The sequence below is a fragment of the Capricornis sumatraensis genome, chromosome X (assembly GCF_032405125.1).
Source record: "Capricornis sumatraensis isolate serow.1 chromosome X, serow.2, whole genome shotgun sequence".
Taxonomy (NCBI): domain Eukaryota; kingdom Metazoa; phylum Chordata; class Mammalia; order Artiodactyla; family Bovidae; genus Capricornis; species Capricornis sumatraensis.
The window spans coordinates 88694710-88715773 of NC_091092.1; the positions used below are offsets into that span (position 1 = coordinate 88694710).

At 48.4% G+C, this 21064-nt stretch overlaps 1 protein-coding gene and 1 non-coding gene across 2 annotated transcripts; both read right to left on the bottom strand.

Moving 5' to 3' along the window:
- Positions 1 to 823: 823 nt before the first annotated feature.
- LOC138070954 (melanoma-associated antigen D4) lies at positions 824 to 7244 on the bottom strand. Its single transcript, XM_068962359.1, has 12 exons — positions 7035 to 7244; positions 5851 to 6684; positions 5288 to 5494; positions 5115 to 5178; positions 4795 to 4874; positions 4303 to 4394; positions 3571 to 3650; positions 3440 to 3482; positions 2967 to 3029; positions 1880 to 1994; positions 1125 to 1567; positions 824 to 952 (listed from the first exon to the last, which is right to left on the bottom strand). Exons 1-11 carry the CDS (start codon positions 7242 to 7244, stop codon positions 1133 to 1135), a joined length of 2223 nt encoding a protein of 740 aa, XP_068818460.1. The 3' UTR covers positions 824 to 952; positions 1125 to 1132.
- Positions 2241 to 2367, bottom strand: LOC138072098 (small nucleolar RNA SNORA11). The gene has a single exon (XR_011144248.1). It is a non-coding gene; the product is annotated as a small nucleolar RNA SNORA11 (small nucleolar RNA).
- Positions 7245 to 21064: the final 13820 nt, after the last annotated feature.

Sequence of the window (21064 nt, forward strand, 5' to 3'; positions counted from 1 at the left end):
CCCCTTCCTGCTACAGAGTCCTTCCCAGAGTTCCAAAGTGTCTCTGCCCTCACTGTCGTCTGCCTGGGGAATGAAAGTTTAGCCTCAGCCCCCTCAGGGATCGCACAGCCCTTGAAGACTCAGGGACCTAGGCTGGCCTTGGCCTCACTGGGAGAGCCCTGCTTCCATGGAGAAGTACCCTGGAGCCTCCCGAAGAGCCTCGGGTCATGGTCATGGGCAATGGGCCGTCCAGGTCTGCCTGCAGCTTTCTCCCATGAAATAGGCTGTCTTGCCTATGATGGTTTCTCCTCTACCTGCTGGAGGTGTGAGGATGTCACTGGGAGGCCTACCTCGCTGTCCTTAGGACTCGGGAAGAGGGATGAGGTCCTAAAATTGTGTGGCTGATGAGGGAGGGAATCCTGGACAGCGACTCCAGAGATGGGGCGGGGCAGGTAGGTCCTGGGGGATGTCTGTGGAGCCTGTCCCTTGGTGGGAGGGACAGTGGCACCAGCTCTCGGCCCTCCACCCCACCCTTGCTCCTGTGAATCGCCACTATGTTTGACTAGGGGCACACAGCGTAGGAGATCATGAAGCTGTGGACCGGAGCCTGTGGAAACTCATGGCCGCCCCCCTTCAGGGGCATCTCTGTCCTTCCCAGCACCGGACCCACCCACACCTGCCTGTCTTTTAGGCAGAGGCGGCCCCCGCCTGTCCCCGCGGGCTGCTCAGAGCCACACCTGCCCAGGAAAAGGAGGAAACATCTGACTGATTTCACAACTTTAATGTAACACAGATACCCAAAACACGACAGCACGAGAAAAGCACACAATGAAAGCAGGAAGGGCATAGAGTGCGTCATCTTGCATGCCATCTTCCACGGACGGGGAGAAGCGGGCCTGGAGTGCTCTGTCGGGGACCGGGCAGCGGAGGCACTCTGGCTCGGCGGGGGACTGCCGCAGCTCCTCAGGGCTGCCTGGAACCAGGAGACACAAAAGCCGGAGTAGAGGTGTCAATGCATGTGAGGGACAGCAAGGACAGACTGAGTGTCTTGTCAGGCTCTCCTCGTTCCCCCAGGCCACCCCAGGCCTGCGCCTGATACCTGCCAGCCCCTCCCCACCCCAGCCTCCAGAGTCCCGTGTAATGACCTCCAATCTTACTGAATCCAGGAGAAGAAGCTGGCACTGGTTCTGGCAGCGTTTCTGGTCCGGATGGTGGAGCTGGTGCTGGGGCCATCGAGCATGCTGGCGCTGGCCGCGCCATTGGTGCCACTGCTGACACCAGCCCTCCAGGTACCTCTCCTGTTGGCACGGTTGCTATTCAGAATGTACTGATGGTATCTGGCCCAGAAAGCAAAGGGGATCCTGGACCAGGCGTCGCCAAAATCTCCGTCCTCATCCCAGGTCAGGAGCTCCACCTGGATATCGTCCCAGCTCCACCGTCCAATCAGAGCTTCCTCCCCGATGTTCATCTGGGCCCTCATCTGGGCCCTGGCATGCTCCTCGGCCATATCCACATCCATCGTCTTGAAAGCATCATCCACAGCCTCCAAGAAATGAGCCCTCCATTCCCGGGGGTCTCGGTTCTGATACTGCGATGGAAGCACAGCAACCGTTTGCACACTTACCCTACCTCGCTCAGCACCCGCTTCCCGCCTTTCACTCACTTAAGTGCTTTGCGAAGTCATGTGAAAGACCCACACGACTGAAATCAGGCTCCCGTCATTCCGTGCCAGACCTGGGATTTCACCCCGTCCACTCCCTACAGCCTGCGAACTGGTGTCAGTGACTTGGGAACCCTGCTGGGCCTTGGCATCCTCACTGGACAAACGGCGTCAGGAGGCCGGGACCAAGACACAAACCAGGTATGGGGAGATGCAGCCAGAACACGGGCTCTGCCTTACCTGGGCGATGAATCTCAGCACCCTCATCTTGCTGGTCTCATGGCAGGCGCGCAGACCCCAGAGGAACTCATACTCGGGTGGGCTGCTATTGGGGACCTTCTTGTATTCCAAGTACCTGCGTGAGAGAGGACAACAAACCTCTGCTCGCAGACAGGCACACCTGTGGCTGCTCCAGTGGCTCCCAGGTAGTTCCCTCCCAGCCCCGAGGCTGCAGCTCAGCTGCTGCAGGAGGCCTGCCCTGGCCCTGCACCCCCTGCCCCCCCTTCCACACCGGCTCCCAGGGTTTCTGCCTCCTAAATGGAGGGGCTCACACCCCTAGGCCACCTGTCTTGCCCAGTAGGCATGGGGGGGTGCAGGGGGCACGTGTAGGGTACTTGTTCAGAGGAAGGCCACGAGTTTTGTGCCCCTTGTCACAATAACCCAGATTCCTGCTGGGTCTGGTGTAAGCAGGAGCCATTTCTTCAGGCTCCATGCTCTGAGCACAACCCACCATGGGGCTTGTCCGTGACCTGACTGAACCCTGGGAGAATCCATCCTAGAAAACGACTGTATGGGGAGAAACAGTCAACCAAGAGTAGGGGACTCCACGCATACTCCCAAACACCTGTGAACGTGTGTTTGTGGGGCGGCAGATGGACGAACATGCACACGGGGGCTTTGTGAGGGCACAGGAGATCTCCAAGCACTGATGATGGGGTGAGCCTGGGCTAGAAAATCAGCAGGGCCAGGCTCCAGGCCCAGATGGGCCTTACCCCAGTCAGGGCCATGATCAGGTTTTCACTCTCTGAGTCCCAGGCCCGTGAGATGTAAAGCCGGGACGCTGCCTACAGGGCAGGTGCTGAAGGAGGTGGGGGCTGTACTGTCCCACCCGGTGTTTACAGACCGCAAGTGCTCCCTTTCCCCAGGCCTCCCTGGAATTGTCCCCGTGCCCCCGACACTCGCATCCTCCCACCCCACACTCGCATCCTCCCACCCCACACTCACACCAGACACCCATCCCTCTGGTGTTAAAACACGGGCCGGGGAATGGCATCCTCAGCCAGAGCAGCACCCGAGGAAGGCCTGAGTGGGGGGCAAAGATACTCACTTCTGCTTCACAAAGTCCTCTGTGATGAGTTTCCTCAGATCACCAAGGAATGGGTGCCTCACCCTGAGCGCAAGGAAAGGAAGGCATGACTAGAGAGAGTGGCAGTGCCTGGGTTGGGCAGGAGCGCTCCCAGCAGGACTGAGGGCCTCCTAGCCCGTGAGGCATCCTCACGGACGCCTGGGCTGGCAGCAGAGGCCAGGCCGCCACTTGTCAGCAGGGCCCCAGGGAGGGGCTGGATGGAGCCCCGAGGTCTGCTGGTGTCTCTGAGGTCTTGTGTGGGAACAGAGAGGGCACACGGGGCAGAAGAGGGCTCGGGGTTCAGGACCATTTCCCCACGCACCCTGGTGCAGCCTTGGCGCTCTACCTAGTCCAGGATGCCACGCCCCACAGAGACCGCTAGGCCACTGCAATCCCGGGGCCTCCTGTGCCCAAGGACACACTGAGGACCGGGAGCCAGGAGACCCCAAACATACCCGGGGCGCAGTCCCATCTTGCGGAGTGCCTCCCAGAGGACAGCTGTGAGAAGAGATGAGGTGCAAGAGTTTAGCAGACGGAGGGAGGTGAGACGACGGGCAACCCCCCAGCTGCCTGTCCAGCCACTCACCCTCGCTGGCGCGGTTGCCATTCATGAAGATGACACCCAGAATCACCAAGAGGAGACTCAGCCTGGGAGTGTCCTTGGTCCTGAAGGCATAGAAAGAGGGATCCTGTCCAGCAGCCATTTGCCCAGGTGACCACAGCCGGCTCACCCAACTAGCCTCTCCCACACTGCTGGGCTACAGGGCAGTTCCTCCCACTCTGTATGGCTCGCTATACCTGGTCCAGACAATTCCTTCCTCGGCCTGAGACTGAGGCCCTTCATCCATCAAATGTGGATGCTAACACCTCTTTCCCAGGGCTCTGTCGAGGATGGGGTTAGGCGGGGAGCAGACGATTGGCAACCCTGAGACCAGAGGCACACCCTGATCTTCCCTGCCCGTTGCCCACTGCATCTGGAGCACGACTCCACTGGAGACCCCCGCCCCCCACTCTCCCCTTTCCCCGCCCCATGCCCGAGGCCCACTCTGCCAAGCCCTGGCTGGGACCTTAGCAGAGAGAGGCAATCAAGAAGCCTGCTTTCCCAGGAAGACAGGGGCACGGAAGGGTGGGCAGGGCAGAAACCCAGAGAGCCGCAAAGCCTCGCCCCAAGCTACTTGCCCCTGCCTGCCCTTAGCTGCTCAGCACTGCTAACTCTGGGTGGGAGCCGTGCTAGGCCCCCCGGCCCTACTTTCCCATTTCTCGAGAGGAGGGGCCAGGCACCACCAAGGAAGACCACCGGCCTCCTGTGCTTTCTCACTTTCCCAGGAGGCGGGCTGACGAATCCCGTGTGCAGACGAGAATGTACAGGTGCTCTTCCTTGTCAATTTCCTTCAAGTGGATCCCGAACTTCTACAGCGGGGAGAAAACGGAATGTGAGATCAAACATCCATGCCGGGTGTCCTGCAGGCGGTCATTCAATTCCCTGTTAGAACTCTTTCTTGGCGGGGAACCCCAAGCCCTGGAGGAGGAGGGAGGGGAGAGGCCATGGAGGAAGTGCCCTGTGGGAGCAGTGACACTGGCTGAGACAACGGGAGCCACCTCAGGAGACCACAGGCGCTCAGAGAGCACGAGCGGGAGGAAGGAGGGGAGGAGGCTTGCAGAGGAAGCTCCCAGGTGCAGAGGCCGGGGAGGGCTTCCCTCCAGAGCATGCAGTCCGGCCCCTGGGCCTTGAGGGGATGCAGAGGGGGGAGGCAGGCAAGGGTTCCCTGCTGCTCCTGCTCCACAGAGCTGCCCCCGGCCCCACACCCACCTTTTCCAGAGTGTACGTTGCTCGTTCAATGATCTCAGGGAAGTGTTCGTCGTATTCTCGGATGACGTCCTTCAGCATGTCTGCAGGAGGGGAGGGGTGGGCAAAGCCCCAGGGCTGAGCAGCAGCCACAGAGCTACAGCCTTTCCGTCAGCCCTGCTGAGGGGAGCACGCTCAGGACCCCACAGCGTGCCAATGGAGCCATCGGCCAGGCCCGATCTGTGTGTGTTTGGCGGGGAGAGGGCATCTGGTGGGAGGCCCGCAGGGCAGGGTGGTGGGAGGGGGGAAGGACAGAGTTCAGGGAGAGGGCAGAGGCTGCCCACCTGAGCGCTTGATGGGGATCTTCTTGTAGTCTTTAATCATCAGATATTTCACCAACTTATTTGCCTGGAGAAGGAAGAGCGCACGGGGAGATCAAAGCGTGGGTGACCTCAAAGAACTGGCCCGGAAGGGAGGAGAGGAGGGAGACAGGGGGAAGGGCAGGCTTCCTTCTTACCCTCTCTTGCAGAAGGGTCACATTGCGGGGTGGCAAGCACAGCACGTGCCTTGAGGGTACCTGGGACCTCAGGGCCATGGAGGGCCGAGGGGCCGTCTGAGGCCGCGCAGTCGTCAGCAGGGGCTGCGATGCCCTCCAGGTTGGTGGGACCGCAGGAGGCTCTCTCTCCTCCTCGCTGCTCTCATATTCGTCATCCAGGTGCTTGGACTGTACCATTAGACAGAGGAGAGACTCAGGGCGTCCAGGCTCCCTGAGTCGCCTGGCACACATCTTAGCCAGAGCAGGTACTTGGAAATAAGGGTAGTAGATGACACGTGGATGACACGTGCCCAGTGCTTACTAAGTGCCAGGCACTGAGCCAACCGCTTCTCCCCCCAGGCCCAAGGGTAGGGACTACGTGGAGTAAAAACATGCTGGTAAGCTTGGCTTGGAGAAACATGTACAAGCTGAGAGAAGAGGGAGGGGGAAGAAGAGGGAGAGGAAGGGAGGGGAGGAGGCAGAGAGCTGAGAGGGCAGAGAAAGCAGGGGAGCGAGGAGGGTGGGAGAAAGCAGGGAGGTCTCACCTTCTTTGTCCTCTTGCCTCCCATTCTGGCCCAGGGCTCCGCACTCTGCTGCGAAGTGGCAGCTGCACTCTCAGGCTCAGGGATGCTCGTGGCCATCTTGGCCTTGGCGGCAGCTGCCGCCACAACATTCTGAGGCTCCACCCAGCGAGTCTTGGCGAGAGCCTTCCCGGACTTGGTCGTCTTGGGCCGGGTGGCCGCCCCCTCCCCGGCAGAGGCTGCCTGGGTGCCCCTGGAGGCAACACTGGGGCCCTCTGTGGCAGCCTCTTGGGCCGGGGCAGGTCTCTTGGGGCGTGGGAAGGCCATGCCACTGACACCTGCCGGCTGGCTGAAATCAAAGGCGTCATTCTGACCCAGGAAGGCTGTCTTGGGCCGGGTGGCATCCATCTCACCTGCACGCGAGGCCTGGGGGAAAGCACAGGCCGTACTAGGGCCCTCGGCCGCAGCCTCCTGGGCCTGGGAGGATGTCTGCGGCTGTGGGGACCTTGCTGGAGCCCCAGGGGCAGCCATCTCGCTGTTGACTAGCATCTGGGAGCTGTGCGGAGAAGCGATGCTTGTCTCAGGGGTGGCTGCCGGAGCCTGGGCAGCAGATGTCATGGGCTGGGTATCGCCTCCTGACGCCTGGTGGGTGGCCACCGGGTGGTGGTTAGTGACCACCTGATTGTAGGTGGCACGGGCAGCAGTGGCAGCAGCCCGAGCAGCTTGGTTAGAGGCGGCGGCCCGGGCTACGTTGGCAGCACGGGCAGCCGTCTCATTGGCAAGTGTTTCTGGATCCATCCGAAATGCCTCCAGCAGAGTTCTGGCCAGCACTGGGTTTTCCAGTTCCCAGGGCTCATTCTGCAAGACCAGGGAGGGGAAAGGAGGGCAGGGCAGAGCAGGGGAGGGGAGGGCAGGGGAGGGCAGGGCAGGGCATGGCATGGCAGGGGAGGGGAAGGCAGATAGCTCTACACAGAAAGCTCCCCCTGTGTTGGCCAGCCTCCGACCAGCCCCCGGGCCCCCCCTCCGTCCCCGCCCCGCTTCCCCCACCCCCACCCCCCGCTGCTCCCAGTAGGAGAGGGAAGGTTTGGGTAAGCTGGGCAGTCCTTCCCCCTTCAACTCCAGCCCTCATCGGCCCCCTCCTCCCATCCTCCCTGACGTCACAAGAGAGAAGGCCCAGGGCTAGCAGGTGGCCGAGGAGGGGGCCTCACCGCTAAGATGCGAAAGCCTGGACCCAAGCTCCCAAAGGCTCTGAGGATGCGGATGTCAAAGCTGGTGAGGGCACCGTAGCCTCCGAAAGCACCAAATTCTTCATAGTCGTTGCCTTCAACCATGTCTTCCTCCCCGACTTCATCACTACCCTCGTCCATGTCTTCAACGTTGTACCCTTCAGATTCCTTGCGGTAGCTTCCCTCTGCCATGCTGGGGGTCCCAAGGAGAAGAGGGCTCAGCCTGAGAGGGATGAGGAGGCCTCCTCAGGGGGAGGGGGCGGGATCCAGCAGGAGGCGGGATCTCTCAGGAGGTGGAGGGCTGCAGTCACCGGGTTCCCAGGCAGTGTAAGGTTGGGGCGGGGGTGAGGGCTGCTGGGGTAGATTCCCTCAGAGACAGAGCCCTAGGAGGACAGAGGAGGTCGGCGGAGACCCTGCACCGAAAGGGGAGTTTAGGTCACACAGGCTCCCCAGACCAGCGGCTGGATTGGAACAAGGGGTGGACTGGTGAGCTTCAGTCCAGAGAGTCCCAGAAGAGATGCTTTGAGAGAGGGGAAATAAAGCGCCTCGATTTAATGGCTGGAGCACGGGGCCAGGATGCTGGGGAGGAGAAGGCATGAGAAGGCTCAGACAACGGGGACTGCTGGAAGCTCTGGGAAAATGAATCCCAGCGACCCTCTAAGTCGCAGTGGGGGGGAGGGAGGGATTCAGGTGATTCAGGTCTAGGCTGGACTCATACAGGAGTGCTCACGAGGGATGGAGTGGGGTTCCGGGGCGGGGGGGGGTGGTCCTCGGACTAGGCGAGGCTCGAACTGGAAGCGCTGGAGGTCTCAAAGGCCAGGATCGCAACTCGGGGAAGGGGGCAAAGCCGTCAGTTGGGTTGCACCGATCTCAGAATGGTTGGAGTGGGGGTGGGGCCTCCGCGCTAAGGCAGCTCAGCACGGAGCACACGCGTCCGGTAAAGGTGTTCAGATGGTGGGCTCCGGTGTTAAGCAGGGCTCGAATCGGGGAGCCTGGGTCTGGTGGCCGTGGTGGGGGGCGGCTCCTTTGTTGACCACGGGTCTAATGGGGTTCAAGTTCTGCGTGCTTGGGCTTTGTTCACATCCGGGGGCGGGGGTGGCGTGGGGAGGAAGGGCACAGCGTACCCGGTTCCACTTGCCCTCTCCCGGTCCTGTCTGGGGCTGGATCCTTACCTTCCCTGGGGCTCCAATGGCGTCCGTCCTCAGCACCAGGAACCCCGCAGCCGCGCCCTCGCCTACTGCTGCCAGCACAGCAGCTCCCACCACCCCGCCCCTTTTCTCCCCGCACCCCCCCACCCCCCGCGGCTGGGCAGCCTGCGCATGCGCGGACCCCTCCAGCCGGCCCGCTCTCCCAACAAAAGCCTTTTCCACCAGGTCCCCTGTGCGCATGCGGTTCCGCCAGTGGGTGGGCGGGGTGGGGTGGGGGCGTTTTCTCCCTCCCGCCAGATTCCCCTCACTGTCAACCCCTCCGCCCCCGCGACACCGACCGGGGACGCGGGCACGCGCGCCCTGTATTGCGGTTCCAACCCATCCATCACATACCCTCAGTCCCCCCACTTCTGCACAATGCTTCTCAGCCCTGCCCTCCCCCTTGCCTCTAAGCTCCTCCGGTGTGGTCTGGAATACACTGAGCCCTGCTTCCCCAGCATGAATGACCCCTAGGTCACCAATACAGAGGTCTCTAGGCCGGTGGGTAACTGCAACGGGAGAAATGGAAATGGCGAGAGGACACCAGTTCCCTGTGTGTTCTCCTCCACTATCCCCGTCTAGGGCCCCCAGACACACTGGGAACATCTGCTTCCCCAGCCACTCTTCGGGCAGCTTGTGTGTGCTGGGCATTATCTTCCTCTCACGGCAGCCCTGGGAAGTGGATGTCAGCACCCCCATTTTACAGATCAGGAAGCTGAGGCACAGACGCATTGCCGTGAACTCACTCGACAAGGCCGCAGAGCCAGTGAGGTGAAAATGCAGCATTTGGGCTCGGGTCTTCCTGACTCCAAAACCCGTGTTCCGTTAGCACTGGCCCCGGGGATCGAGGCACCCTCCCCTCTCCAGTTTGGGCAGCAGATCCACTCCACCTCCCCTGCCCTGTGAACATCTGTCCCAACAAACCGGGTTTCCCCTCTCTGAGACCTAAGCTCATGCTCTGCATCCCAGGGGGAACAGGTAGGGGGCCCCAGGCCCACCCCTTGCCTGCTCTATATGGGCCCATCCAGGTGTGCGAATTGCTCCTCGGGGTCCACTCCCTGCTCTGACTGTCAGGCCCCTTCGCTGTGAGTGGCACAAATAGGCTGTCCCTGAGGCCTTCCTGGTGCCCGCTGGAGCGGCCAGGACAATCAGGCACTTGTGTGTCTGAGTCATGGCAAACCCTGATTCAGAGTAAATGTTTGGCCTGGTTCCTTCCACGGCTGGGGCCTGGGGCAGCTGTGGTCGTGTGGATAGAAGCTCTCAGCTGGACTTCCAAACTCCAGGGACAGAGTGCTGGGTCAGTCTGTCGCTAGCTGTGTGAGCCCACTCCGGTCACTGGACAGCTCTGAGCCTGGTTTCTCAATATGCAAAATGGGAAGCAAAAGGAGAACTTACTGGTGTCCCACCCAAGGGCGCACATGCTCCAGAATCACTGAAGAAAATCCTATGCTCCCATTTCAAATTGCACCTCTTTTTTTTCTTTTTTTTTTTTTTTAAACAAACAGACATAGTGGACTTTTATATTCATTTTTCTATCAGCCTCTCCAGGACCCCTGTGTCTGAATGGAAGCTATTGCTAGGACCAGAGCTTTTACTCTCCAGTGACCAACATCAATTCTGCCTGGCTGGATGGCTTTCCTCAGCTGTTGCATAGCAACCTTCCTTGTCAGCTAGCTGCTTGTGTCTCTCAGCCCTTCTTGTGTAACACGTTTCTGTACGACGTGACCAGACCTTAGAAGTGAAAGTCTTGACGAGCTGCTGTGCGCTAATAGAAAATGCCATGTTCCCTTCTCATTTTTAAACTGTGGTGGTTCTTTTTTTTTGTTTTAAACAAAATCCATAGTGGACTTTTACACTTGTTTTATTTTATTTTTATTCTTATTTTTTCTCTTTCTTCTTTTTTCTTAATGGAGATGTAATTGACTTTGAACATTATACTACTTGACATCTCCACGTGGGTGTCTCAAGGGCTCCTCACAGTGAGTCTGTCTCATTGTGGTACTGGGATAGCCACCCCTCCCACACACTCACATCCCCCATCTCTCTTGTTTTTAAAACTTCTGTCTTCACAATCTCAGCACATGGCACCACGACGCACACAGCTACTCACTTCAGAAAAGGGAAGTCAACTACCACCACTGCCCTTTTGTCATACACTGCACCCAGGTGGGAGACCTCTGCAGCTCTCCAGCACTACCTCTCTGTGCAGCTCTCACCCCTCCTTTACTCCCAGAATATTCTAGTCACATTGGCCTCTTGGAATTCTCAACTCTGTCTCCTTCACTCATTGAGCTCTGTTTGTGTTCAGTCTTTCTGTGCTGCAGCCTGGGAACTCTATCCAGGCAAGAAGCTGGGCTTGGGGGGAATCGGACAACCCAGGGAATTAACCTTGTTAATTTCCCTTGTGTTGGAGACCCCTTATCCTGTGTGGCTCATGGTGCCATGATGTAAAGCTTTATAACATTTTTGATTTATAGATGTTTAGGTGGCAGAGCGAATCAGATTCCTGTTAATTCATCGTGGCCAGAAGCATGATCAATTTTTCTTACATTCAGATGTTTTAACTGTGAACTATGCTTTTAAGATGTATCCACTCTGCTATGCATAGTCTAATTCTGTCTACGTGACCCGCAGGAATAACACATAGTGTGCATGCGTGATGTGTTACTTATCTGTTCCCCCAGGGACAGACAATCATATTTCTCATCTAAGGTAATAAACACCCATTCAAGATTTCTCAGCAGGAGTTTGTCATATTGGGTTTCAATGGTTGCTTTTTAAGAAAATTTTTTGAAGAAAAGTGGAGAGATTAGTAGAGGGGCCAGGATAGAAACATCCAGAAACCAGAGTGTTTGTCGTTCCACCATACTGAAGAGAAACAATTATGAGTTGTACAGTGGAGATGGCAATCATTGTTCCCCATTCCTTCCTTGGTATCACTTTGATAATTTCCATTATCTTGAGAACCCCTTATTCTGTGTGGTACATGAAGCCATGATATAAGCTTTATAACATTTTTGATTTATAGATATTTAGTGGACAGAGGAAATCAGATTCTTGTTAACTTTGTAATATCTGGCAGTATAAGTATCCATCCTGACTTCTTTCAGTGATTGTTATGCTTTTAATATTGTATCTAAATTTCTATTATCAACTGTAAATTGTCACTTGCTGTGAGCACTTGCCATCTACCTCTACAAGGGTTAAATCATGTGTTTCTGCAGCTGTTGACCTTCAACACTTCCCGAAGTAATTTCAGGTTGGCGATCAGAACTGAGGCCCTCTGTGCTTTGGGGAAACTCCTAGAACAAGTCTTCAGATAGTTAGCCATTTTTACAAGTTAATTTTATGAGACCAATCCTTGCATCTTCTCATATCTAGAAAAGCTGAGGAGCAGAAAACTTTTGTAAAGATAAGTACTTGATTGTATGAAGTCCCCTTTCACCAAAATCATGTATATTGACCCTCTCCCCCTATCTCTTTGGAGCAGTTTCTCAGAGCTATCTGAGGTGCTATCTCCTGCACTATAGCCCTCAAATAATACTTGCCCCAAATAAACGTTAATGTCCAATTTTTACATTGTGCAGTTTTTTAAAGTCAACACTATGTACAGTTAATACACGATGAGCATTCATGATATTTTTCAATCTCCTTACCCTAAGGTCTAGGTTTTACCTTTATTCCTAGACAAGTATAAAATGAGAAAAGTATAGGCTCATTAAGAAGACCAAAGACAAGAATTAGAGGACACTTCAGAAGGAACAACGTAAGTCAGAAGAAAGTGGCATACCATTCTTAAAACAATAAATAAGCATCCACTCAGAATTTTATACTCAATGAATATCTGTTTAAAACTGAAGTTGAAATAAAAGGTTTTATACATACTCAAGCTGAAATAATTCATCACCAATAGATCACAAGATGTCTTTCATGCACAAGAAAAATAAATGGAAATATGGTCTACACAAATGAGTAAACAATACTGTAATGGTAGATATGAAAGTAGATATTATCAATTAATTTTTACATTTAAGAATAATCTATTATTGATGATGTAAAGCAAAAATTCATAACAATACATTATTACTGTGTATATATGTGCTTAGTCACTCAGTTGTGTCTGACTCTTGCAACCCCATAGGCTGTAGCCTGCCAGTCTCCTGTGTCCATGGGATTCTCCAGGCAAGAATACTGGAGTGGGTTACCATTTCCTTCTCCAGGGTGCCGGGAGCCAGTGTGAGGAATCCCGCCCGTGACAAGGTCATGAGGAAGGAAGCTGACATACGCAAGGCGTGCTCAGACTTCAGGGGCCCCTCTGGAAATTCCTAAGCATGTACCCCAACAAAAATCTGCCGGTTTTTGTGCTCTGCTTTTCCACTCTTCTGACATTCTCTGGAAAAAGTCAATTCAGGGCTTTAGTCTTCTGCATTTGAAAGAGTGTTTCAATCCAAATACCCCTCTGATGGCTTTCTAGCCTGCCTGCAGGACTCGTACAGCTGCGCATGTGATTGTTTGAGGCCTCCTGACCGCAGGAGGCACAGGAAGCTTAAAACATCCTAGGAATGTAGGGGCTTCCGAAGAGTCAAAATCTTTAGAATAGGAATGATTAAAAGTTTCATTTGTTGAGTCAATGCTTGCTGCCAAATTTTCATATCCTTTATTTTTAGATATAGTTGGTATATAGAAAAACAAGTAGTAGACCTGGTATTAGCAACATTAGACCTTTGAGTTAAGTACCTTCTTTGTTATAACCCACTGTGCCTTTGTTCTATAGAGATGTAACTTTAATGCTTTAAGGAGATGCAGATTAAAGAAAAACACTTCAGGGGAAACAAAATTAACATTCATTAAGGAAGAGAGCCAAAAAGTGTTAACAAGCCTCTTGGCCAGAAGATAATGTAAATCACCTGAGACCTTTTGTATACAAAATGATATACAGAGTCTGGGTTGCGAACGCTACATAATTTTGTGTTACCCATTGATCTCCATGTTTTATCAAAAGTATAAAAGGCCTTCTGAACAATAAAGGACCGGACCAGCTTCTCGGACCAGTTTCTCGAACTAGTCTCTTGGCCTAGTTTCTGGGGAATCTGGCTCCCCCCGTGTCTCTCTCTCTCTCATATTCTCTCCCTTTCCCTCTCTCTGCTCTTTACTTTAATTTCAGACTGAATTTTCATCTGGGACGCGGAGGCTCGCCAGGTCTACTTATTTGCCCTGGCTGTTAAGACCCGCGCGAAAGGGAGCTTAAGGCGAGGCACCCTTAGATATTCAAGCGGGCGCCGGTGGCCCAACGTAGATGGTGCAAATTCCTTGTCTGGAATTTTATTGGTCTTCCGCGTAAACCAAGCTATTCAGCCCTCTTCCTCCACTTAATCTTCCTACTACGCTATAGTTTCTTAATCTAATCTTATATCAATCAATAAACAAGTCTTTCCACGCCAACGCCGTCCACCCTTCGAATTCCCTGGATCCACCGGGGCTGGACCCCGGCACCAGGGTATCTTCTCGACCCAGGGATCAAACCCAGGTCTCCTGCATTGCTGTCAGACTCTTATAATAAGTCATGTGAAATTTATTTCTTGGGAAATAATAGCACAAAGACTGGGGGTGGGTGTGTACATAAGATTTTACATCTACTTGTGAAGTGGTATAGTATTATTTGAATGCAGATTGTGATATACTAAAGAAGTATCAAATGTAACACTAACATACCTATTGAAAGAATTATGGCTAGTGAACCTATATGGGAGATAATGAAATCATGAAGTGCTCATTTAATTTAAAATGTTTTAAAGAGATAAAATGAAACAACAGATGACCAAATAGAAAAACACATGGTAGCTTTAAATCCAGCCATATCAATAACAAAATACAAATTGTCTAAACGTACCAATTAAATTTAGAGGTTGAGAAATTGGATTCCTTTTTCTTTTAATTGACTTTATTTTTAAAAGCAGTTTTAGGTTCGTATCAAAATTGAGCAGAAGTTACAGAGCCATCCCATATACCTCCTGCCCCAACAGAGACAGAGCCTCCCCACTATCAACATCCTGCACCAGGGGGGTGTACTTCTTACAATCAGCGAATCTATATTGACATATCATTATCACCCAAAGTCCACAGTTTACATTAGGAATCGCTATTATACTTACCATGGGTTTGAACAATATGTAGCCACCATTATAATATCATACATATTAATTTCACTGCCTCCCAAATCCTTTGTGCTCCACATAGTTATCCCCCACTCTCTCCTAAATGCTAGCAACCACTGTTTTTTAAAAACTTATCTGCATAGGTTTGCCTTTTCCAGAATGTCATATAGTTGGAATCATACAATATGTACCATTTTCAGATTGGTTTCTTTCACTGGGTAATATATATTTAAGCTTCTTGAATGTGTTTTTAGGGCTTGATAGCTCATTTCTTTTTAGCGCTGAATTATATTCCATTATCTGGATGTGTCACAGTTTGTTCATCCATTTGCCTACTGAAGCACATCCTGGTTGCTTCAGAAGTTATGGCAATTTTTAATAAAAGTGCTGTAAACATTCATATGCAGGTTTTTGTGTGGACACAAATTTTCAGCTCATTTGGGTAAATACCAAGGGGCATGGCTGCTGGGTTACAAGGTTAGAATAGGTTTAATTTTGTAAGAAACTCTCAAACTGTCTTCCAAAGTGGTTGTACGGTTTTGAATTCCCACCAACAATGAAAGGAGAGTTCCTGTTGATACACATCTTTGCAAGCATTTGGTATTGCTAGTGTTCTGGATTTTGGCCATCCTGATGGGTGTGTAGTGGTATCTCATTTGTTAAATTTGTATTTCTCTAATAACATACAATATGGAGCATGAAAAATTGGATTTTAAAAAGATCCAGCTATATACTGTTACATGAATCCCAGTTTAAATGTAAAGGTACATATAGGTTAAAAATAAAAATATGGGAAAAGATATATCAAGCTACTAAAAATCAAAACAGGGTTGTAATGGATATATTAATATCAGATAAAGCAGATTTCATAATAAAATATATTGCCAAGGATAAGATTTATAAGAAGATCATCTATATTTATGATTGCCTGTGCCGTTCTTAGTCGCTCAGTCATGTCTGACTCTGCGACTCCATGGACTGTAGCCTACCAGGCTCCTCTATCCATGGGAATTCTCCAGGCAAGAATACTGGAGTAGGTTTCCATGCCTTCTTCCAGGGGATCTTCCCAACCCAGGTATTGAACCCAAGTCTCCCGCATTGCAGGCGGATTCTTTACCATAAGGCCAATTCATCAAGAGGGCATAAAAATTCTAGATGTTTATACATCTATGAATGGAATTTAGAAATATGTGAAAGAAAGGAAAATCCACAATTAGGGTCAGAGATTTTAAGTCTTTTCTCTCCCCAGTTGAACAAGTTGACAAAAAAAATCAGTAAGTGTATAGAATACTTGAAAATGCTGTCACTCAAATTCATCTAATTAATATATATTTTTAAGTTGTATTGGGATATAATTTATTTACAATGTTGTGTTAATTTCAGGTGTACAGCAAAGTGACTCTGTTATACAAATACGTGTATCTATTAGATTCTTTCCTCATTAGGCCATTATAGAGTATTGAGTAGACTTTCCTATACAATAGGTTCTTATTAGCTATCTATTTTATATATAGTGGTATGTATGTGTCAATCCCAATCTTCCAATTTATCCCTCTTCTCCTTACCTCCCCCCAGTAACTATAAGTTTATTTTATACATATGTAACTCTATTCAGTTTTGTAGATAAGTTCATTGTCTTATCTTGTTATAGATTCCACATATAAGCCATATCATGATATTTGTCTTTTTCTTACTTCACTCAGTATGACAATTTCTAGGTTCATCCATGTTGCTGTAAATGGCATTATTTGTTCTTTTTTAAAGGCTAAATAATATTCCATTGTATGTGTGTACCACATCTTCTTTATCCATTTCTCTGTTGATGGACATTTAGATTGCTTCCATGTCTTGGCTATTGTAAATAGTGCTACAATGGACACTGGGGTGCATGTATCTTTTCAAATTATGTTTTTCTCTGGATTTATGCCTATGACTTGGATTGCTGGATCATGTGGTAATTCAATTTTATTTTTTAAGGAACCTCCATACCGTGCTCCATTTTAAGGACACAATCCCCAACAACAACAACAACAACAACAACAACAAAATATTGTTTTCATATGTACATGAAAATTTATCATGAGAGACAATATTCTGGGCCATAAACACATCTTACAAATAAAAGGATTCATATCACCTAAAGGGTTTTCCTGAAGGACAATGAAATTAAATTAGATGTAAATAACAGGAATGTATCTGCAAAATTCCCCAAATATTTGCAAATGACATAGCATACTCTTCAATAACATATTGGTGAAAGAAAAAAAAAGTTTAGAAAGTAATTAAAACAATGAAAAGTAAAGTACAACTTATTAAAATTTGTAGGATGCATTTAAAGCAGTCTTTAAAAGCCAATTTATAGCACAAAATGCTTATAATTTTTAAAGTCAGAATTAAGTTTAATATATATTAACAAGAGCAAACCCAAATACAATTAAAACTGAAATAGCAGGAGAAAGTAAATATGGGAAAGTGTAGAAGTCACTGAAGTAGACAACAACAACCAAAAAAAGGACAGGAAATTAAAGAGATCAAATCTGATCTTTAAGAATATAAATACAATTGATAAGCCTCTATCCAAAATAATTAGAGAAATAAAAAAGAGAATGCATGAATTATCAATATTAGGAAAGAGAAAATTACTGTTCATTATATCACAAACATTAAAAATTTATGTCAATATTCAATAACTTTATTCTAGTCAATGGGCATTTATGCAACAGAAATAATCAAGAAAATGGAATTTTAAATACCATTTCCAATAGCAAAAATACCACTTATTAGAGCATAAAAAGAAGAATTGTATAAGGGAGATGTGACAAAAATTGAGCAACTCTTTACTTGGAAACATTAAGACATTGCTGAGAACAATTAAAGAGGACCTAGATAAATGGAATATATAATTGTACATTTATATGGAAATAAAATTTTCAAATAGCCAAGCAATTTTAAGAAAGAAAAATGAAACTGAAGGTATCACAGGCTGTGATTTCAAACTATACTACAAAGCTACATTCATCAAAATACTACAATACTGGAACAAAAGCAGACATATAGATAAATGGAACAGAATAGAGAGCCAAGAAATAAAGCCACAGTTATATGGGCAAATAAACTATGACAAAGGAGGTAAGAATATATGATGGGGAAAAGTCAGCCTTTTCAGTAAATGGTGTTGAGAACATTGAAGAACTACATGTGAAAGAATCAAACTGGTTAATTTTCTCATATCACATACAAAAATAAACTCAAAATGGATTAAAGATTTAAATCTAAGACCTGAAACCATAAAACTTTTAAGAAAGACATTGGCAGTACAGTTTTTAATATCATTCTTAGCAGTATTTTTTTTGGATACGTCACCTGAGGCAAAGGAAACAAAAGCAAAAATAAACAATTGGAACCACATGAAACTAGAAAGGTTTTGCATGGTGAAGGAAACTATCAACAAATGAAAAGGCAGCCTGCTCAATTGGAGGGAGGAGATATTTGCAAACAATATATTGAATATGGGGTAAATATACAAAAATATATAAAAGACTGATACAACTCAACATCAAAAAAAGAAAGAAAAAAGAAAACCCTAACAACTCAATTAAAAATAGGCAGAGGAACTGAATAAATATTTTTCCAAAGATGGCCAAGGAACATATGAAAAGATGCTCAATATCACTAACTGTCAGGGGAATACAAGTCAAAAAGATGATGAGATATGACCTCATACTTGTCAGAATGATAACCATCAAAAAACAACAAATAAGCGTTGGCAAGGATGTGGAGAAAAGAAAGGGCTCCTTGTGGACTTTGGTGGAAATGTAAACTGGTGCAGCCAATGCAGTACAAAGTTTCCTCAAAAAAATTAAAAATAAAACTATCATATCATCCAGTAATCCCATTTCTGGGTATTTTTCCAGAGAAAACAAAAAAACTAATTCGAAAAGAACCCTATGTCCATTGGAGCATTATTTACAATGGCAAAGATATGGTAACAACCTAGATGCTCATCAACAGATGAATGGATAAAGTAGCTGTGGTATATTTACAATGGAATATTCAGCCACTAAAAAATTGCCAACGAATGTTGGCAACTTGATCTTCTCTAGTTCCTCTGACTTTTCTAAATCCAGCTTGAACATCTGGGAGTTCGCTGTACATGTACTGTTGAAGCCTGGCTTGGAGAATTTTCAGCATTAGTTTGCTAGCATGCGAGATGAGATGGCATGTCCAGAAATGGTATGAACCTAATAGAAGCAGAAGATATTAAAAAGAGGTGGCAAAAATATACAGAAGAACAATACAAAAAAGATCTTCATGAACCAGATAATCATGATGGTGTGATCAGTCACCTAGAGCCAGACATCCCGGAATATGAAGTCAAGTGGGTCTTACGAACCATCACTATGAACAAAGCTAGTGGAGGTGATGGAATTCCAGTTGAGCTATGTCAAATCCTAAAAGATGATGCTGTGAAAGTGCTGCACTCAATATGTCAGCAAATTTGGAAAACTCACCAGTGGGCACAGGCCTGGAAAAGATCAGTTTTCACTCCAATCCCTAAGAAAGGCAATGCCAAAGAATGCTCAAACTACCAAACAATTGCACTCATCTCACACACTAGTAAACTAATGCTCAAAATTCTCCAAGCCAGGATTCAGCAATACATGAACTGTGAACTCCCAGATGTTCAAGCTGGTTTTAGAAAAGGCAGAGGAACTAGAGATCAAATTGCCAAAATCCGCTGGATCATGGAAAAAGCACAAGAGTTCCAGAAAAACTTCTATTTCTGCTTTATTGACTATGTTAAAGCCTTTGACTGTGTGGATCACAATAAACTGTGGAACATTCTGAAAGAGATGGGAATATCAGACCACCTGACCTGCCTCTTGAGAAATCTGTATACAGGTCAGGAAGAAACAGTTAGAACTGGACATGGAACAACAGACTGGTTCCAAATAGAAAAAGGAGTACGTCAAAGCTTGTATATTGTCACCCTGCTTATTTAACTTATATGCAGAGTACACCATGAGAAACGCTGGGCTGGATGAAGCACAAGCTGGAATCAAGATTGCCAGGAGAAATATCAATAACCTCAGATATTCAGATGCCACCACTAATATGGCAGAAAGTGAAGAGGAACTAAAGAGCCTCTTGGAGAAAGTGAAAGAGGAGAGTGAAAAAGTTGGCTTAAAGCTCAACATTCAGAAAACGAAGATCGTGGCATCTGGTCCCATCACTTCATGGCAAGTAGATGGAGAAACCGTGGAAACAGTGTCAGACTTTATTTTTTGGGGCTCCAAAATCACTGCAGATGGTGACTGCAGCCATGAAATTAAAAGACACTTGCTCCTTGGAAGAAAAGTTATGACCAACCTAGACAGCATATTGAAAAGCAAAGACATTACTTTGCCAACAAAGGTCCATCTAGTCAAGTTTATGGTTTTTCCAGTAGTCATGTATAGATGTGAGAATTGGACTATAATGAAAGCTGAGTGCTGAAGAATTCATCCGTTAGAACTGTGGTGTTGGAGAAGACTCTTGAGAGTCCCTTGGACTGCAAGGAGATCCAACCTAGTCAATCCTAAAGGAAATCAGTCCTGAATGTTCATTGGAAGGACTGATGTTGAAGGTGAAACTCCAATACTTTGGCCACTTGATGCGAAGAGCTGATTCATTTTAAAAGATCCTGATACTGGGAAAGATTGAAGGGGAGAGGAGAAGGGGACGACAGAGGATGAGATGGTTGGATGGCATGACCGACTCAATGGACATGAGTTTGAGCAAATTCTGGGAGTTGGTGATGGACAGGGAGGCCTGGCATGCTACAGTCCATGGGGTTTCAAAGAGTCGGACATGACTGAGTGACTGAACTGAACTAAAATGAGGTGAGTGCAATTGTGTGATAGTTTGAACATTCTTTGGCATTGCCTTTCTTTGGGATTGGAATGAAAACTGAACTTTTCCAGTCCTGTGGCCACTGTTGCGTTTTCCAAATTTAATGGCATATTGAGCACAGCACTTTCACAGCATCATCTTCCAGGATTTGAAATAGCTCAACTGGAATTCCATCACCTCCACTAGCTTTGTTCATAGTAATGCCTCCTAAGGCCCACTTGACTTCACACTCCAGGATGTTTGGCTCTAGGTGAGTGATCACACCATCATGGTTATCCAGATCATTCAGATATTTTTAGTATAGTTCTGTGTATTCTTGCCACCTCTTCTTAATATCCTTTGCTTCTGTTTGGTCCATGCCATTTCTGTCCTTTATTGTGCCTATCTTTGCATGAAATGTTCCCTTGGTATCTCTAATTTTCTTGAAAAGATCTCTGATTTTCTTGAAGAGATCTCTAGTCTTTCCCATTGTACTGTTTTCTTTTATTTCTTTGCATTGATCACACAGAAAGGCTGCATTATCTTCCCTTGCTATTCTTTGGAACTCTGCATTCAAATGGATATATCTTTCCTTTTCTCCTTTGCCTTTCACTTCCTGAGAAATCTGTATGCAAGTCAAGAAGCAATAGTTAGAACGGGACATGGAACAATGGACTGGTTCCAAATTGCGAAAGGAGTACGTCAAGGTTGTATATTGTCACCTTGTTTATTTAACTAATATGCAGAGTACATCATGCAAAATACCGGACTGGTTGAAGCAGAAGCTGGAATGAAGATT